Here is a 14008-nt window from a genome sequence, read left to right on the forward strand (position 1 = left end):
TTAATCTTGTCTCAGCAGTTAGTCCTGCGCTCATTTTCTCATCCTCCACACCTGGCTTGGAACTCGTACTTTATTAGAGGCTATGGGCAGTTTTGATGGTTATAGATCCTGTGATACATTTAAATATGTTTACAAGGGAGAAAAGTGAACCTATACTAACAGGAAGTTGGCCTTTCTTCAAATTATCTCTGTTAGATCTAAGTGCTTGCAATTTAACTGCCATTTAATATGTAAAACACTAAAACATTTCTCAGTTGAAATCTTTTTTTCCTCATATTGTATCCTTTAGTATTTTATTCCTAAAAAAAGAATTATAGTATGATATCATTTCTTACTTTGATATTTAACGTCTCAATTTTTCTTTTCCCTTTCTACTTAATGTCTTTTGCTATAATTTTCTATAATAGAGGTATTTCATCAAAGCTTCCAGCCCTTTATATCATTCTGTATTTTTACTTGGGAGAAATAGAAATATTGCTAGTTCCATCTTACTATGACTACAGTTAAATTATTGTGTTTTTCAGGGGGTGGGGGGGTTTGCAGGGTTTTTTTTGTTTTTGTTTTTGGTTTTTTTTGGCCAGGGACAGGTTTGAACCTGCCACCTCTGGTATATGGGACTGGTGCCCTACTCCTTTGAGCCACAGGTGCTGCCACTGAATTATTGCTTTTTATAGAACATAATGGTTTATATTTGAAACATTAAATTATTTTAGATTTATGCACTTTGTTAGAATAGAGACAAAAGTTGTTACAAGATTACAAGTTAATCTTTAATTAAATCACAAATTTTAGGTTTTGGTAGCATATGCTAGTCCACTAGATTACACTTTTCTGAGACTAGAAACTTAAATGTTTATTGTTAGATTTAATTTTGACTTTTTGCTTGCATATGAGATTTTACACATTGTCCAACAACATTAAATATTGAACATGTGAAAAAGCACATGATTTTTCAAAGATTTTTGAAACTAGTCTCATTCTACACTTGATTAAGAGCAGTTATAATGCTTTAGTGACACTTAAAAATGTAACTATTTTATGTGATCCCACCACTATAGATAGGGCCTTTGCATAACTTCTTTTTGTGCTTAGCCGCTAAATGGGGAGACGCCTTTCCTAAGCAACCAGCTGGGAAGGATTTAATTTGACATTCTCCCTGCTCTGACCCCCCAATGGGACTCATTCCCTCCAACACTTCCAATAAGTCCTTTCTCTTACCCAAACTTGCTGTTACTAATTCACCCCTCACCATCCTTCAAGGCAAAACATCTGCAAGGTTTTAAGTCCCTTTCCCCCTCCCATTTTGTCGCCATCAGTGTCTAAATGTATGCTACAGTTGTTATGGTTGTAATATGTTATGCCATATTGATCTTGTTCGTTTCATGTCAGAACAATGCATTTTTAAGATTCTGTTTGTTTTTTTCTTAACCAGTTACTGACTACATAAAAGATTAATATTTATGGATGTTATTTTTGTAATAAGTGTATATATTCAAGGGAAAACACTGATAAAGGAAAGTGTACCCTTCTAACTTACATTAGGTGCCAGTGTTTTCATATTAGGAAGCATGGGGAGAATTAAGAAACTGAGCAGTGCTAAAATGGTTATATGTATTTTTCTATTCCTGTGTAACACCTGTTGTAATTATAAAGAAATCTGATATTTAACCACACAAAATAGTTTTTGCTAAAAGATTAGTTCTTCCCTTTATGCATATGTATATATATGAATGTGTGTATATTTGCAAGAAATTTTTAAACCTAATTTTCTAGCTTTTCTCTGTTAGACTACGGGAACAAAATGTAAAATTGGAACTGTGGAATAGATTCACTTATGGAAATTCTTATTTAGCTTTGTGTTACTAAGTAATGTATAAAATTAGATTACAGGTGCATTGATCTGTAAATTTATAATTAGTTTTTCTTAGTTTGCAGAAAAAACTTCAACTTGTGCCAGCAATACAACCTCACCTTGACCAGGTAAAAAAAAAAATTATTAAAATGTTTCTAAAGTATCTCTTTAAGTGAGCTATGTTTAGGTCTGTCTTATTAAAGCACTTTCTAAAGTGTTATTTTTGAGCTGTGTTGATGGTTTCAGAATTTTGAATGCTTTTGAGAGCATCTGATCCAGCTTTTTAACACATAATAGGAAGGAATTCATCAAACCAGAGTTGTTAAGAATCTTAGGAAATCATGATTTCTCGCTTCTTCATTCTGTAGGTCACTTGCATGTTTTGATCAATTCTTCTGATGGAATTTACTACTTAAAAGTACCCTGACAGTCTTTTTTAACTATATTGAATTGATGATGGAGGAGTCTGATCGAGGCATGGCTTATTTCAATAAAAATTGACTTTGAGTTTCACCTTTAGTCAAAACTGTAAATTAAAACTCCTTAAGGTGTTTTTTATGCTCTAAAATTCTAATCTCAGGAACATATTTAAGCTGCTAAGAATAAACTAGATATACAGGGTACCCCAAAAGTCACCCCTAAAGTTGCCATACATATGGAAATGGAAAATTGTAGCTGAATGTACCTTTGTTTACAAAATATCCTTTACAAAATCTTAAAAGAGGTGGAGAATAGGGAATATTTTGTAAATATTTTGTAAGATTTTGTAAAGAGTATTTTGTAAATAAAGGTACATTTAGTACAAATTCCCATTTTCTCTATGGTAACTTTTTGGGTACCCTATATTTTCATTGTACCCATGTTTCTGTTACTTAGGTCATAGATGATAGAGCTGTAGGAATTTCTTTGTTATATTTAAAACCTGGGGCTAGAGGATGTGTGCGTAAGCAGTGTGCCTCATCTTCCCTCCTCTGGAAGCAATCACTTAGCTCTTGAATTAATATTAGTTGTGATAGGGCCAAGATCACAGCAGCCACTTGTTCATATGTCTTTATTTTGGCTCATATTTATGGGGAGCTAGACTATACTATCATGTTTTTGGCACCTTTCTTTGAGAATATCTCAATAGAATATTTATCTTTAAAGTGAGGGAATGAGAGAAATACAAGTCCTCAGAGGTAGAATTTTTGGGAGAACCCAACTGTTTATGATACTCTTAGTCATAAAGATAAACTTGGAACACATTATTACTGATCTTCTGGATAAGGACATCAGAGATATTAAAAGATGAAGAAAACGTAGGATACACCTGTTAGTATCCTATATGTACCCATATCATGGCATTTATAAGGCCTTGTAGTTTTAGTTGAAATGCATTTCTCTTACATTGGTTTATAAATTCCTTAAATATAAATCCTTCATAGCTTAGCATGGGCTTGGTATATGGTAGGTTGTTGATGAATATTTGTTAAAAGAATGAAAAGCTCTGATTTTAGAAGGGGGATATAAATCAGAATCACTTGTGGAGCTTTTTTTTTTTTTTTTTTTTAAGAATAGTTGATAGTCAGTAGTTCCCGTCTCAGGGATTGGGGCTTGGGTGTGTGTGAAGAATTGATGTGTATTTTTAACATTTTACTATGGAAATGTTTAAAGATACACAAAAGTGAAGAGAATAGTAAAATGAGCTCCTGTATGCATTCTTTGGTTTAAATAACATCAACATTTGGCTGATTTGATTGCTGATTGATATTTCATCGATCTTCTCAACACTTCTTTTGATGGAATATTAAAAAAAATTAATAGTTAATTTCAGACATACATAAAAGTAGAATAGTATAATAAGCCTGTATGTGTCTATCACTCTTGCTGGACAAATCCCAAGCATGATGTCATTTCATAAGTAAATAAGGCATGTCTAAATTTTTTTTAAGCTCTGGGAGATGGTGATATACTTTCCTGCTTTAGATATATAAACATAAAGCAAAATATATCACAGACAAAGGGCTGTGGAATTCGGAGCCATGAACTGTCTCATTGGCTTAGTGGATCTGAGGTGTAGAGGAGGAAATAGCTCTTTTCCTTACCCATCTGTAGACTCATGGCTAAGATCCCTGTAACAGATGGCAGATTAACAATAGAAAAGTGTACAAATTTATTAAGTTTTTGTATGACATAAGATCCTTCATAAGGAGAAGACCTGATGAAATGGGTAAACCTATTTATTTTTTTTTTTTTTGGAGACAGAGTCTCACTATATTGCCCTTGGTAGAGTGTCAAGGAGTCACAGCTCACAGAAACCTCAAACTCTTGGGCTTAAGTGATTCTCTTGCCTCAGCTTCCCAAGTAGCTGGGACTACAGGCGCCCACCACAACACCCTGCTATTTTTTTTTTTGTTGTTGTTGTTTTAGCTGGCCCAGGCACTAAAACAATGTATGTGGCTGGTACCCTGCCCACTGAGCTATGGGCACCGCCAAAACCTGTGTATTTTGATGCTTACTATGATGTAGAAGTGGACAGTCCTAGAGAATTACAATTGGATAAAAAAGTGTGATCTAATGGTAATAAACTAGGAGGAACTTAGTGAGGCCTGTTTGTTGAGATTCTTCTCTGTGAACCCATGTCTTCAGAAATAAGGATGATCCTTTTTTCTGGGTTTAGGGAAGGTACCTTTTAAATGAGAGTCTTAAAATCTGCCTTAGGGGAAGGTCAGAATATCCCTCCTAGCTCAGCTGTTAGAGTGCCAACCACATACTGGGGCTGGTGAGTTCAAACCTGACCTGGGCCTGTCAGACAGCAATGACAGCTACAACAACAACAACAAAATAGCCAAGCATGGAGCAGCGCCTGAGGCTAAGTGGGTAGGGCGCTGGCCCCATATACTGAGGGTTACAGGTTCAAACCCGGCCCCGGCCGAACAGCAGAGTTGTGGCGGGCACCTGTAGTCCCAACTACTCGGGAGGCTGAGGCAAGAGAATAGCTTAAGTCCAAGAGTTTGAGGTTGCTGTGAGCTGTGATGCCATGGCACTCTACCAAAGGGGACATAGTGAGACTCTAAAAAAAACCAAAACCCAGAAAATCCTTCCTAGATTTCATGACTTGTTTGAGGATAGGGGAATAGGATGGAGGGTGGGGGAAGTAAGAGTGACCTTTCTGCTTCTGCTGTTTTCTCAAATACTGAGGTGCCTTTTTTGGGATATCATGTCCTGATCCCTATCAGAGGCTTCATGAAAGATAGTGGGGTTTGCTTTTATTTTTATACATAGAAAGGCATGTAACTTCAACATGTGTATCCATGTGCACATACAAACGATATTCTTGTGATTCCCCATATCTTGATAAAGATAATCCTTCCCAGTCATAGAAGGGGTAACTGCTATTCTGACTTATATGCCAAAATGTAGCATTATACTGGTAGGGTTTTCCTGACAGGAAGAAGTAGGGACAAGTGCAATCTAGGCGTTTAGAAGTGAGAATCTTCCAGAAGAGCAGGTTTCTAATGGCAAAGTTTTAGCGGATCATTGGTATTGGAATCCAAGTCTAAGGTGTTGGGGCTTTAATTTGCTAGGCACAGAGAACTCATGTTTTGCTATCTGGCAGTTACTTAGGCTGGATTGGACTTCAGAGTCAGGAGGCCAAGAAGGTAGCTGCCGCATGATGAGGGCCTGAACCACGTTATTACATGAAACTAGAAATGGGATAAAGCAAGAGCAGGTTTTGACAGGTAGAATGACCTGAATTTCCTGTTTTCAGTCTGGATTGGTTAAGAAGAGGGAAGAGTGATGAGAATCAAGCCTGGATTGACTAGAGGAACTAGCTAGAATTAGAGAAGTCTGGAAGGGGAAGGGATTTTGATGAAATATCTAGGGAGCGCTAGAGTGTGGAGGGTCACACTTTGAGTTTAAACATACTACATATTAGTTGGCCGAGTGTCCCAGATGAAGAAAACATGTAGAGGTTATTGCATATGAGGTATTGTTTGCAAAAGAGTAGAAAACTCAGAAATATCCTAGTGCAGTGGTTTTCAACCTTCCTAATGCCGCAACCCTTGAATACAGTTCCTGTGGGTCATGACCGTCAGGTTGAGAACTGCTGTCCTCATGGGTTAAAGAAAAACCAGACCAAATAAATGTGAATTATTCCTGAATTTTATTTTAGAGGCATTTCCTTATCTTTAGTTTTCTCAACTATTGCTCATTTTTCTATTTCTTTCTGGGTCTGCACACGTGGGAAAAGGAGAATTAATTTTAGATCCAAAGCAAAAATAAACTAGAAAAACTCTGAAATGGATAATACTTAGGATATAATATGCATGTGCTATTTAAGTTTTCTCTCTGAATATTCAGTGTAGTTCTCTATTTTTCACAGATTTCTTGTTTACTCCATAAGTAAGACCCGGAGTTAGAGAGTGGGAAGGTAGAAGAGAAAACCCAAGCGGCAGTGCCTAGGCTTAGTTTCTTACTGCAGCCCATTATGAAATGTGAATTATGACACTTGTCTGCACAGATAATTTATGGATGTCCTTTTTTTTTTTTTTTTAGACAGAGCCTCAATCTATCCCCTGGGGTAGAGTGTTGTAGCATCACAGCTCACAGCAACCTCCAACTCCTGGGCTCAAGAGAGTCTCCTGCCTCAGCCTCCCAAGTAGCTGGGACCACAAGCACCTGCCACAACGCCTGGCTATTTTTTGGTTGCAGCCGTCATTGTTGTTTTGGCGGGCCTGGGCTGGATTTGAACCTGCCACCTTAGGTGTATGTGGCTGGCGCCTTAGCCACTTGAGCCACAGGCGCTGAGCCATATGGACGTCCTTTTTTTTAAGGGTTTTTCTAATATAAGGAAGAATTTATTGGTTTAGAAATATAGCTGATTCCAAAATATAGATTGCCCTCTTTGAGCCCCATGATGCATTATCTTAATTTTTAATGCCTTTTTTGTCTCACACTGGAGTTAATTGTACCCTTCAAAAGTATGAAATTATATCTCTAACTTGCCAAGAACAAAAATCATTATAAAAATCTTTTAATGCTAAAGCAATAGAATTATATTGAGTCCTATATTGAGACATTCTCAGTATTGAAGGCCAAGTTATCCAACTTGATTAAAATACATTTTAAACAGTTTTGCAGTTTTTGGCCAGGGCTGGATTTGAACCCACCACCTGTGGCATGTGGGGCCGGCACCCTACAGCCACAGGCACTGCCCCATTTTGAACAGTTTTGAAGACTGAATTACTTCCTTTGAAACTAACAAATTGTGTTTTACCTGGCAATCTTTTGCTATATATTTTGGTAGGGAGTTTTAGGTATTTGTAGTGATCTCTTTAGTGATGGAAAGAAATAATTATTTTAAAATGCATGCTATTATTACTTTAAACTATAAAAACCAAATAATTTAAAAGCAGAATATGTTTATTAAGATTTCAAAATAAGTACAGTCACGTGCTGCATAGTAACTTTTTGGTCAACAATGGACCACATATGGGTGGTCCCATAAGATTTTAATAGAGCGGAAACATTCCTATTATACAGATACAGTAGAACCTCCATAGTTGACCACCTCTTAAGTTGACCTAATTTTCATAGACTGGACACATACCACATTTACTCCGTATGTAACGGGGCTAGTTCCTTTTGTTGACCACCTCTGTCTGTTGACCAGTTTGGTAAAGTCACTTGTGTGACCAACTTACAGAGTTCTACTGTACTTAGCATTGTATTATTATTTCCTCACACTAGTCAGATAGTAACATGCTGTATAGGTGTATAGTCTTCTGAGGAAATGTTTAAGCACATAATATGGTATTATTAACTGTATGTACATTGTTGTACAACAGGCATTTAGAACTTTTTTATCTTGTGTGACTGAAACTATACCCATTGAACAGCAGTTCCCCATTTCTGCCTGCCTTTGGCCCCTGGTAACCACCATTCTACTTTCTGGGTCTCTAAGTTTGATTATTGTAGCTGCCTGATAGAAGTGGACGTACGCAGGGTTTGTCCTTCTCTGACTGCCTTATTTCACTTAGTGTAACATCCTCAAGATTCATCCATGTTGTAGCCTGTGACAGGATTCTTTAAGGCTAAATAATATTCCATTATACATATGTACCATGTTTACTTCTTGTTTTCACCTCTTGACTGTTGTGACGATGAAAGTTGCTTTTAACTGTTTCACATTTTAATGTCCAGTTTGAAACTTTAGTTGACTTGTATTTCTCATATTAAGCAAGAAAGCACTTCCTGCTTTTCCTATTACTGGCAACAATGGAGATGAAGCGTCAATGTATTTGTGCTTAAATTGGTTTTTAATACTTACCTTTTGCTGTTCTCTAAGTTTGGAGTATAAAACAATTTGAGTCTTCTCATATTTTCTACTATAACCCTCTGTGGTTTTCTAATGGTGAATAAAATGTCTCGGCCAGATAAGCAGTTATAAAAAGTCACACACAACTCTGCTTTAGTGCGTTCTTTCTATCTGCTTCAAGCCATTTCGAGCTTAGCTTTTGAGCATCTGATTCTCCAAGGTGGGTTTTCCGTTTTTTTCATGTTATGCTTAACGTTTGTGTATTTTTATCACTAAGTTTGAAATTTGGGAAAAGGAGGTTTAGATTTTAATTATATGACTTATTAGAAGAAATCTCAAATTTCTGGGTTTTTAGGGTCAGTGAGAGAATTATCAACATCAGGAAGAATAATAAATCTAGCATTGATGTCCTATCAATGATGTCAGCTGCACTAAAGCCCACGGTGTCATTACACCGTCCTTCTCATCCCCGGGGACTCTTCCACTTTTGCCACATGCTTGTTCAGTTAGAGATAAAAAGCAAGCCATTCTTTTGTATGTATTTTTCCAAGAGAACAGATTCACACTGTTGCTTTCGAGTATTACTCCTGAGTCTGGGTAGTTTATTTTCTTAGAGTTCATTTTCTCCAGTTTGTAAAGTGGAAATAATTATCTTTACTCCCAAGGACTGTTAGAAGAGTAAATGAAAAGATGAAGTGAGATGGCTCAGGCAAAAACGCCTGGCTCAGTCTATAGTTGGACACCATATATGTTATATTCCTCCTTATTGCTGAGAATCAGGAAAAGAAGGAAGTAAATGACGAGGAACCTTTCATGAAAGATTTTTGGTGTAAATGTTTTTTACACAAAATAGTGTTTTGTGTAAATACTAAACCATCGATCGACTCTGCAGAGTCTAGAAAATGAGTTGCCAACTCCCCAAATCAGCATATATAGTGAGAAAAATGTAATACTTAATGTATATTGTTGGGGACATAAAATTTCATGAATATTTTCCTTTTCATATTAAACTTGTGATTTTTTAAAAAAATATATTGACAGTACCATAAAAAGGTCATTATTGTTTATTTCTCCTGATTTACAGAGTATTGTTACAATCACGTTTGAAGTACCAGGAAATGTGAAGGAAGAAAGTCTAAATGTATTTATTCAGGTGAAAGCAATTTTTAACTGATTAATGATTTATCAACCTTTTTGTTACATAGTTATTTCTGTTAGCAATGGTTGGTCTTATTAATATATGTCACTTGATACAGAATCTCCTGTGGGAAAAGAATGTGAGAAACAAGGACGATCACTGCATGGAGGTCATACGGCTGAAGGTGCAGTATGCAGTTTACTGTCGTAGACTTCTGGACAAAGTCCTTTTCTTGGCTATTATATAAAAACCCCTATTTGGTTTTAAACAGAAGCACAGGGTTTAGTACAAATAACCTTTGTCAGCTTCCATTTTCCTTTTTCATTTCCATTGCTGAAAGGAAGTTTAGAGATCATTACATAAAGCATGATTTATTTGCCTAACTTCGTGTTACTGTGAAAACAATCTGTGTGCTTTGAAATAGTACCCTCTGCTCTCATCAGGCTGATGAGCTTGACTGCACTGAAACTTTCCTCCTCTTGGCGCACAGATGGGCCACTTAGGGAAAACTCTTCCAAGGGTGCTTCATTAACAGAAAAATAATGTTGAGGATCATGCTGCTGCTGCTGCTACTGAACACAATGCTTCTTGATGCATTTAACAAACTAAAGTTACAAAGGACCAGAAGAATTTTTGTTTTGTGTTTGGAAATCCATTCATATTATTTGACATTTGGGTATTTATGTCATGAAAGGTGTTTTCTCCAGGAGGCAGGGTTTCTGGCTATATGCCTAACCAATCTACAGTCATTTGAGGATCTACTCTTATGTGTCCACAAGTGCACATAAAATTTTTGTTATTAGTGTTTATTTTTATTACTATTTTTTTTTTTTTTTTTGAGACAGAGCCTCAAGCTGTCCCCCTGGGTAGAGTGCCATGGCATTACAGCTCACAGCAACCTCCAACTCCTGGGCTCAAGCGAGTCTCCTGCCTCTGCCTCCCAAGTAGCTGGGACCACAGGCGCCCGCCACAACACCAGGCTATTTTTTGGTTGCAGCCATCATTGTTGTTTGGCGGGTCCGGGCTGGGGATTCGAACCCGCCACCTTAGGTGTACGTGGCTGGCGCCTTAGCCGGTTGAGCTATAGGTGCTGAGCCTATTTTTATTACTATTAATAGATTCTCTCTCCAATTAGTGACCGATTTCCTGGGGTTGCTACAGTGAACAGAGTTTAAGACTATCAAGAAACTATTTTTATTTTTTTATTTCAGATTAAAGTAAGGGTACATATAATTAGGTTACATTGTTTCCGTTTGTTAGGTAAAGTCCAAGTTAGTTGAGCCCTTCCTCCAGGAGGTGCGCCATATCCCCTTACATGGTACCAGATAGGTGAGAGCTTACCACACCTTCTCCTCTTCCCCCCCTTCTTGAATTTACATTTGTTTTTCTCTCTGTGTGACCTGTAATTGTTCATCTAATTTCATATTAGTGTTGAGTACATTGGATGCTTGCTTTTCCATTCTTGTGATACTTTACTGAGAAGAATGTTCTCCAAATTTATACAGGTTAATATGAAAGATGTAAAGTCTCCATCTTTCATTATGGCTCAGTAGTATTCCATAGTATACATACACCACAGTTTATCCATTCATGGGTTGGTGGGCACGTGGATTGTTTCCACATCCTTGTGATTGTGAATTGAGCTGCTATAAACATTCGAGTGCACATGTCCTTAGGGTAAAATGTTACTTTTTCTTCTGGGTATTACCTAGTAATGGGATTGCAGAATTACATGAAAAGTCTATTTTAGCTGTTTGAGGGTTCTCCATACTTCTTTCCAAAAGAGCTCTATTAGTTTGCAATCCTGCCAACAGTGTAAGTGCTCCCTTCTCTCAAGAAACTATTTAAATCTAAACTTCTTCAATCTTTTCCTGGCTCTACCTGGGGTCAGTTCTGCAGAGCAAAACAAGTGAATCCCAAATCACTCCCACTCAAAGGAACTAAGGGAACTTACTAAGCCGGATCCTGCTGCTGCTTTATGACTGTAACCCCATCTGCATTCTGTGGTTCTCACTGGCAGAGAATATTAGGCAAGTGTTTTTATCCCCTAGCACTGACTGAGGGCTGGTTATATAGAAAAGTGGCAGTTTGGGCATTTACACTAATTCTGCCACCAACCCCACTACATGGAATTAAGTCTAGTAACTGCAGACAGTACTTCAACATCTTTACACGAGTAATGCAAATTGATGCTTATGTAATTCATGCCAAGCAGTTTATTATTACAAAAATTTAAATCTAAAGAGCAGAACATAAACTGGGCATAGCAGAAGAAAAACTAGAAGAAAATACACCTAAAATATACAAATATTCCTAAAATACACAAAAATTGTGTTAAGAATGACTAAGAGTGGTTTGTTTCCTACCGTTTTAAAATACATGTGTTTTATAACAAATATTGTATATATAGCAAGCATTTTTCAGAAATCCATTTTATCCCCATAGGAACCAGTTTATCAGATAATTTGTTCTTTATTCCTGCAAATCAATACAAAATGAACTTTTATCCAGATAAATATAATTTTCTTTTCCTTTAATTCATTATCTACTCCATTGATTACAATAGATCTTTAAAATAAATTATTTAATCTCACTAAAATCCTTTATCTTCTCAAATTTTCCCATTTAAACTATGAAACAGCTATGAAATCCTTAAAATTATCAGAGCTGGGTCTGGTAGCTCACACCTATAATCCTAGCACTTTGGGAGGCTGAGGGGGGTGGATTACCTGAGTTCAGAACTTCTAGACCAGCCTGAGCAAAAATGAGACCCCCAACTCTAAAAATGGGTGTTGTGGTGGGCACCTGTAATCCCAGCTACTCAGGAAGCTGAGGCAAGAGAATCGCTTGAGCCCAAGAGTCTGAGGTTGCTGTGAGCTATGATGCTATGGCACTCTACCAAGGGCATCAAAGTGAGACTCTGTCTCAAAAAAATAAATAATGAATAAAATTATCAGTAGGATATGACACATATTATGTTTTGTTTTTTTTTTTGAGACAGGAGCTTTAAGCTGTCCCCCTGGGTAGAGTGCCGTGGCATCTCAGCTCACAGCAACCTCCCACTCCTGGGCTCAAGCGAGTCTCCTGCCTCTGCCTCCCAAGTAGCTGGGACCACAGGCGCCCACCACAACGCCCGGCTATTTTTTGGTTGCAGCCGTCATTGTTGTTTGGCAGGCCTGGGCCGGATTCGAACCCGCCACCTTGGGTGTATGTGGCTGGCATCTTAGCCACTTGAGCCACAGGTGCTGAGCCACATATTATGTTTTATTATTTTGTTGCTTCAGGTTTTAGTTCTGATAAATAACATTGAAAGAACATCCTAATATAGGTATTTATTTTATTATTACAAAAAGGATTGTTTAAAAAAATCAGGGCACAGAAACTTTTTTTTAATTGGAGGTTTTAAAAAACTCTTTAAATGCACAAATAATTGGGATTAAGTAATTTCCACAGTGTCTTTATGAACTTTTTATGTTGAAGATGAATAGCAGTAATCAGTAAATGTTGACGCTCCATTTCTGCTTTTAAATTCTAGTTGAGGCCGATTAATGATCAGTCAGTTCTTCTTTGAGCAGGGGCTGGTGTCAATCAGAGACAAACCACAGCAAGTGATTGTCCAGGGTGTCCATGAGCTCTATGATCTGGAGGAAGCTCCAGTGAGCTGGAAAGATGACACCGAGAGAACAAATCGATTGGTCTTTATTGGTAAGTGACAAAGGGTTAAACGTCTAAAAAGAGTAAAAAATAGATTAGAAAGGAATATAATGTACTATGTAAAAAGTATTAACCAATCTGCTGCCTTGTTGTAAGTAAATAAACTTGTGGTTAATGTATTTGTCTTTATCATGTGATAACAGTCCTAAGAACTTAGAAAGCCTTTTGTTCTTTTTCATGCAATTTCAGAAAAGTGATTAATTCACACCAACCAAATCCAAAGTGATTTTGTTTTGAGAGAATTAACCAGAAAATGAAAGAAGGAATCACTCAGTTACTATTGTTTTTGTAAATTTCTGAATATCATTAACCATTTAGTGATCTGGAATGGATAGGTGAATGGTTACATTTTAATAAACATAATCACACTGTATTTTGTTTTGTTTGCAGGCAGAAATTTAGATAAGGATATCCTTAAACAGCTATTTATAGCTACTGTGACAGAAACAGAAAAGAGGCGCACAAAACATTTGAAAGAAGATCAAGTTTATTCATAACACTAGAAGCATCTCTTATCAAAAGGATGGATAATAAAAATGAGAATAAGTTTCTAATGAAGTATTTCTAGCATCTATTCTTCTTGTTACTTCTGTTATAAGTTCCAGTATGCTTTAAAAATAGTATTTATTGGGTGGTGCCTGTGGCTCAGTGGGTAAGGGCACTGGCCCCATATACCAAGGGTGGTGGGTGCAAACCCAGCCCCTGGCCAAACTGCAACAAAAAATAGCCAGGCGTTGTGGCAGGCACCTGTAGTCCCAGCTACTTGGGAGGCTGAGGCAGGAGAGTCACCTAAGCCCAGGCGTTGGAGGTTGCTGTGATCTGCGACTCCAAGGCACTTTACCAAGGGCGATAAAGTGAGACTCCTGTCTCTACAAAAAAATAAAATAGTATTTATTTTACAAAATACATTAAATTTAGTAAATTTGTACCATAAACCATTTTACATTCATGCAATAAAATATTCCCTGAAGTAGTGTGTGCATATGCACATATGTATATGTGT

General features: G+C 37.1%; 1 protein-coding gene across 2 annotated transcripts in view; it reads left to right on the forward strand.

Annotated features, from left to right (window-relative positions):
• LOC100956021 (COBW domain-containing protein 3) overlaps positions 1-13561 on the forward strand; it is a 52767-nt gene extending 39206 nt beyond the window's left edge. For both annotated transcript variants that reach the window (XM_012813752.2, XM_023508199.1), the window contains 5 exons: positions 1929-1980; positions 9238-9306; positions 9410-9475; positions 12867-12996; positions 13396-13561. In XM_012813752.2, coding sequence (XP_012669206.1) covers positions 1929-1980; positions 9238-9306; positions 9410-9475; positions 12867-12996; positions 13396-13502 — 424 coding nt within the window. In that variant the 3' untranslated portion in view covers positions 13503-13561. The remainder of the gene's footprint in view (positions 1-1928; positions 1981-9237; positions 9307-9409; positions 9476-12866; positions 12997-13395) is intronic.
• The last annotated feature ends 447 nt before the right edge of the window (positions 13562-14008 follow it).

This window comes from Otolemur garnettii, unplaced genomic scaffold (genome assembly GCF_000181295.1).
Source record: "Otolemur garnettii isolate 467f Iridium unplaced genomic scaffold, OtoGar3 scaffold00006, whole genome shotgun sequence".
Lineage (NCBI taxonomy): Eukaryota > Metazoa > Chordata > Mammalia > Primates > Galagidae > Otolemur > Otolemur garnettii.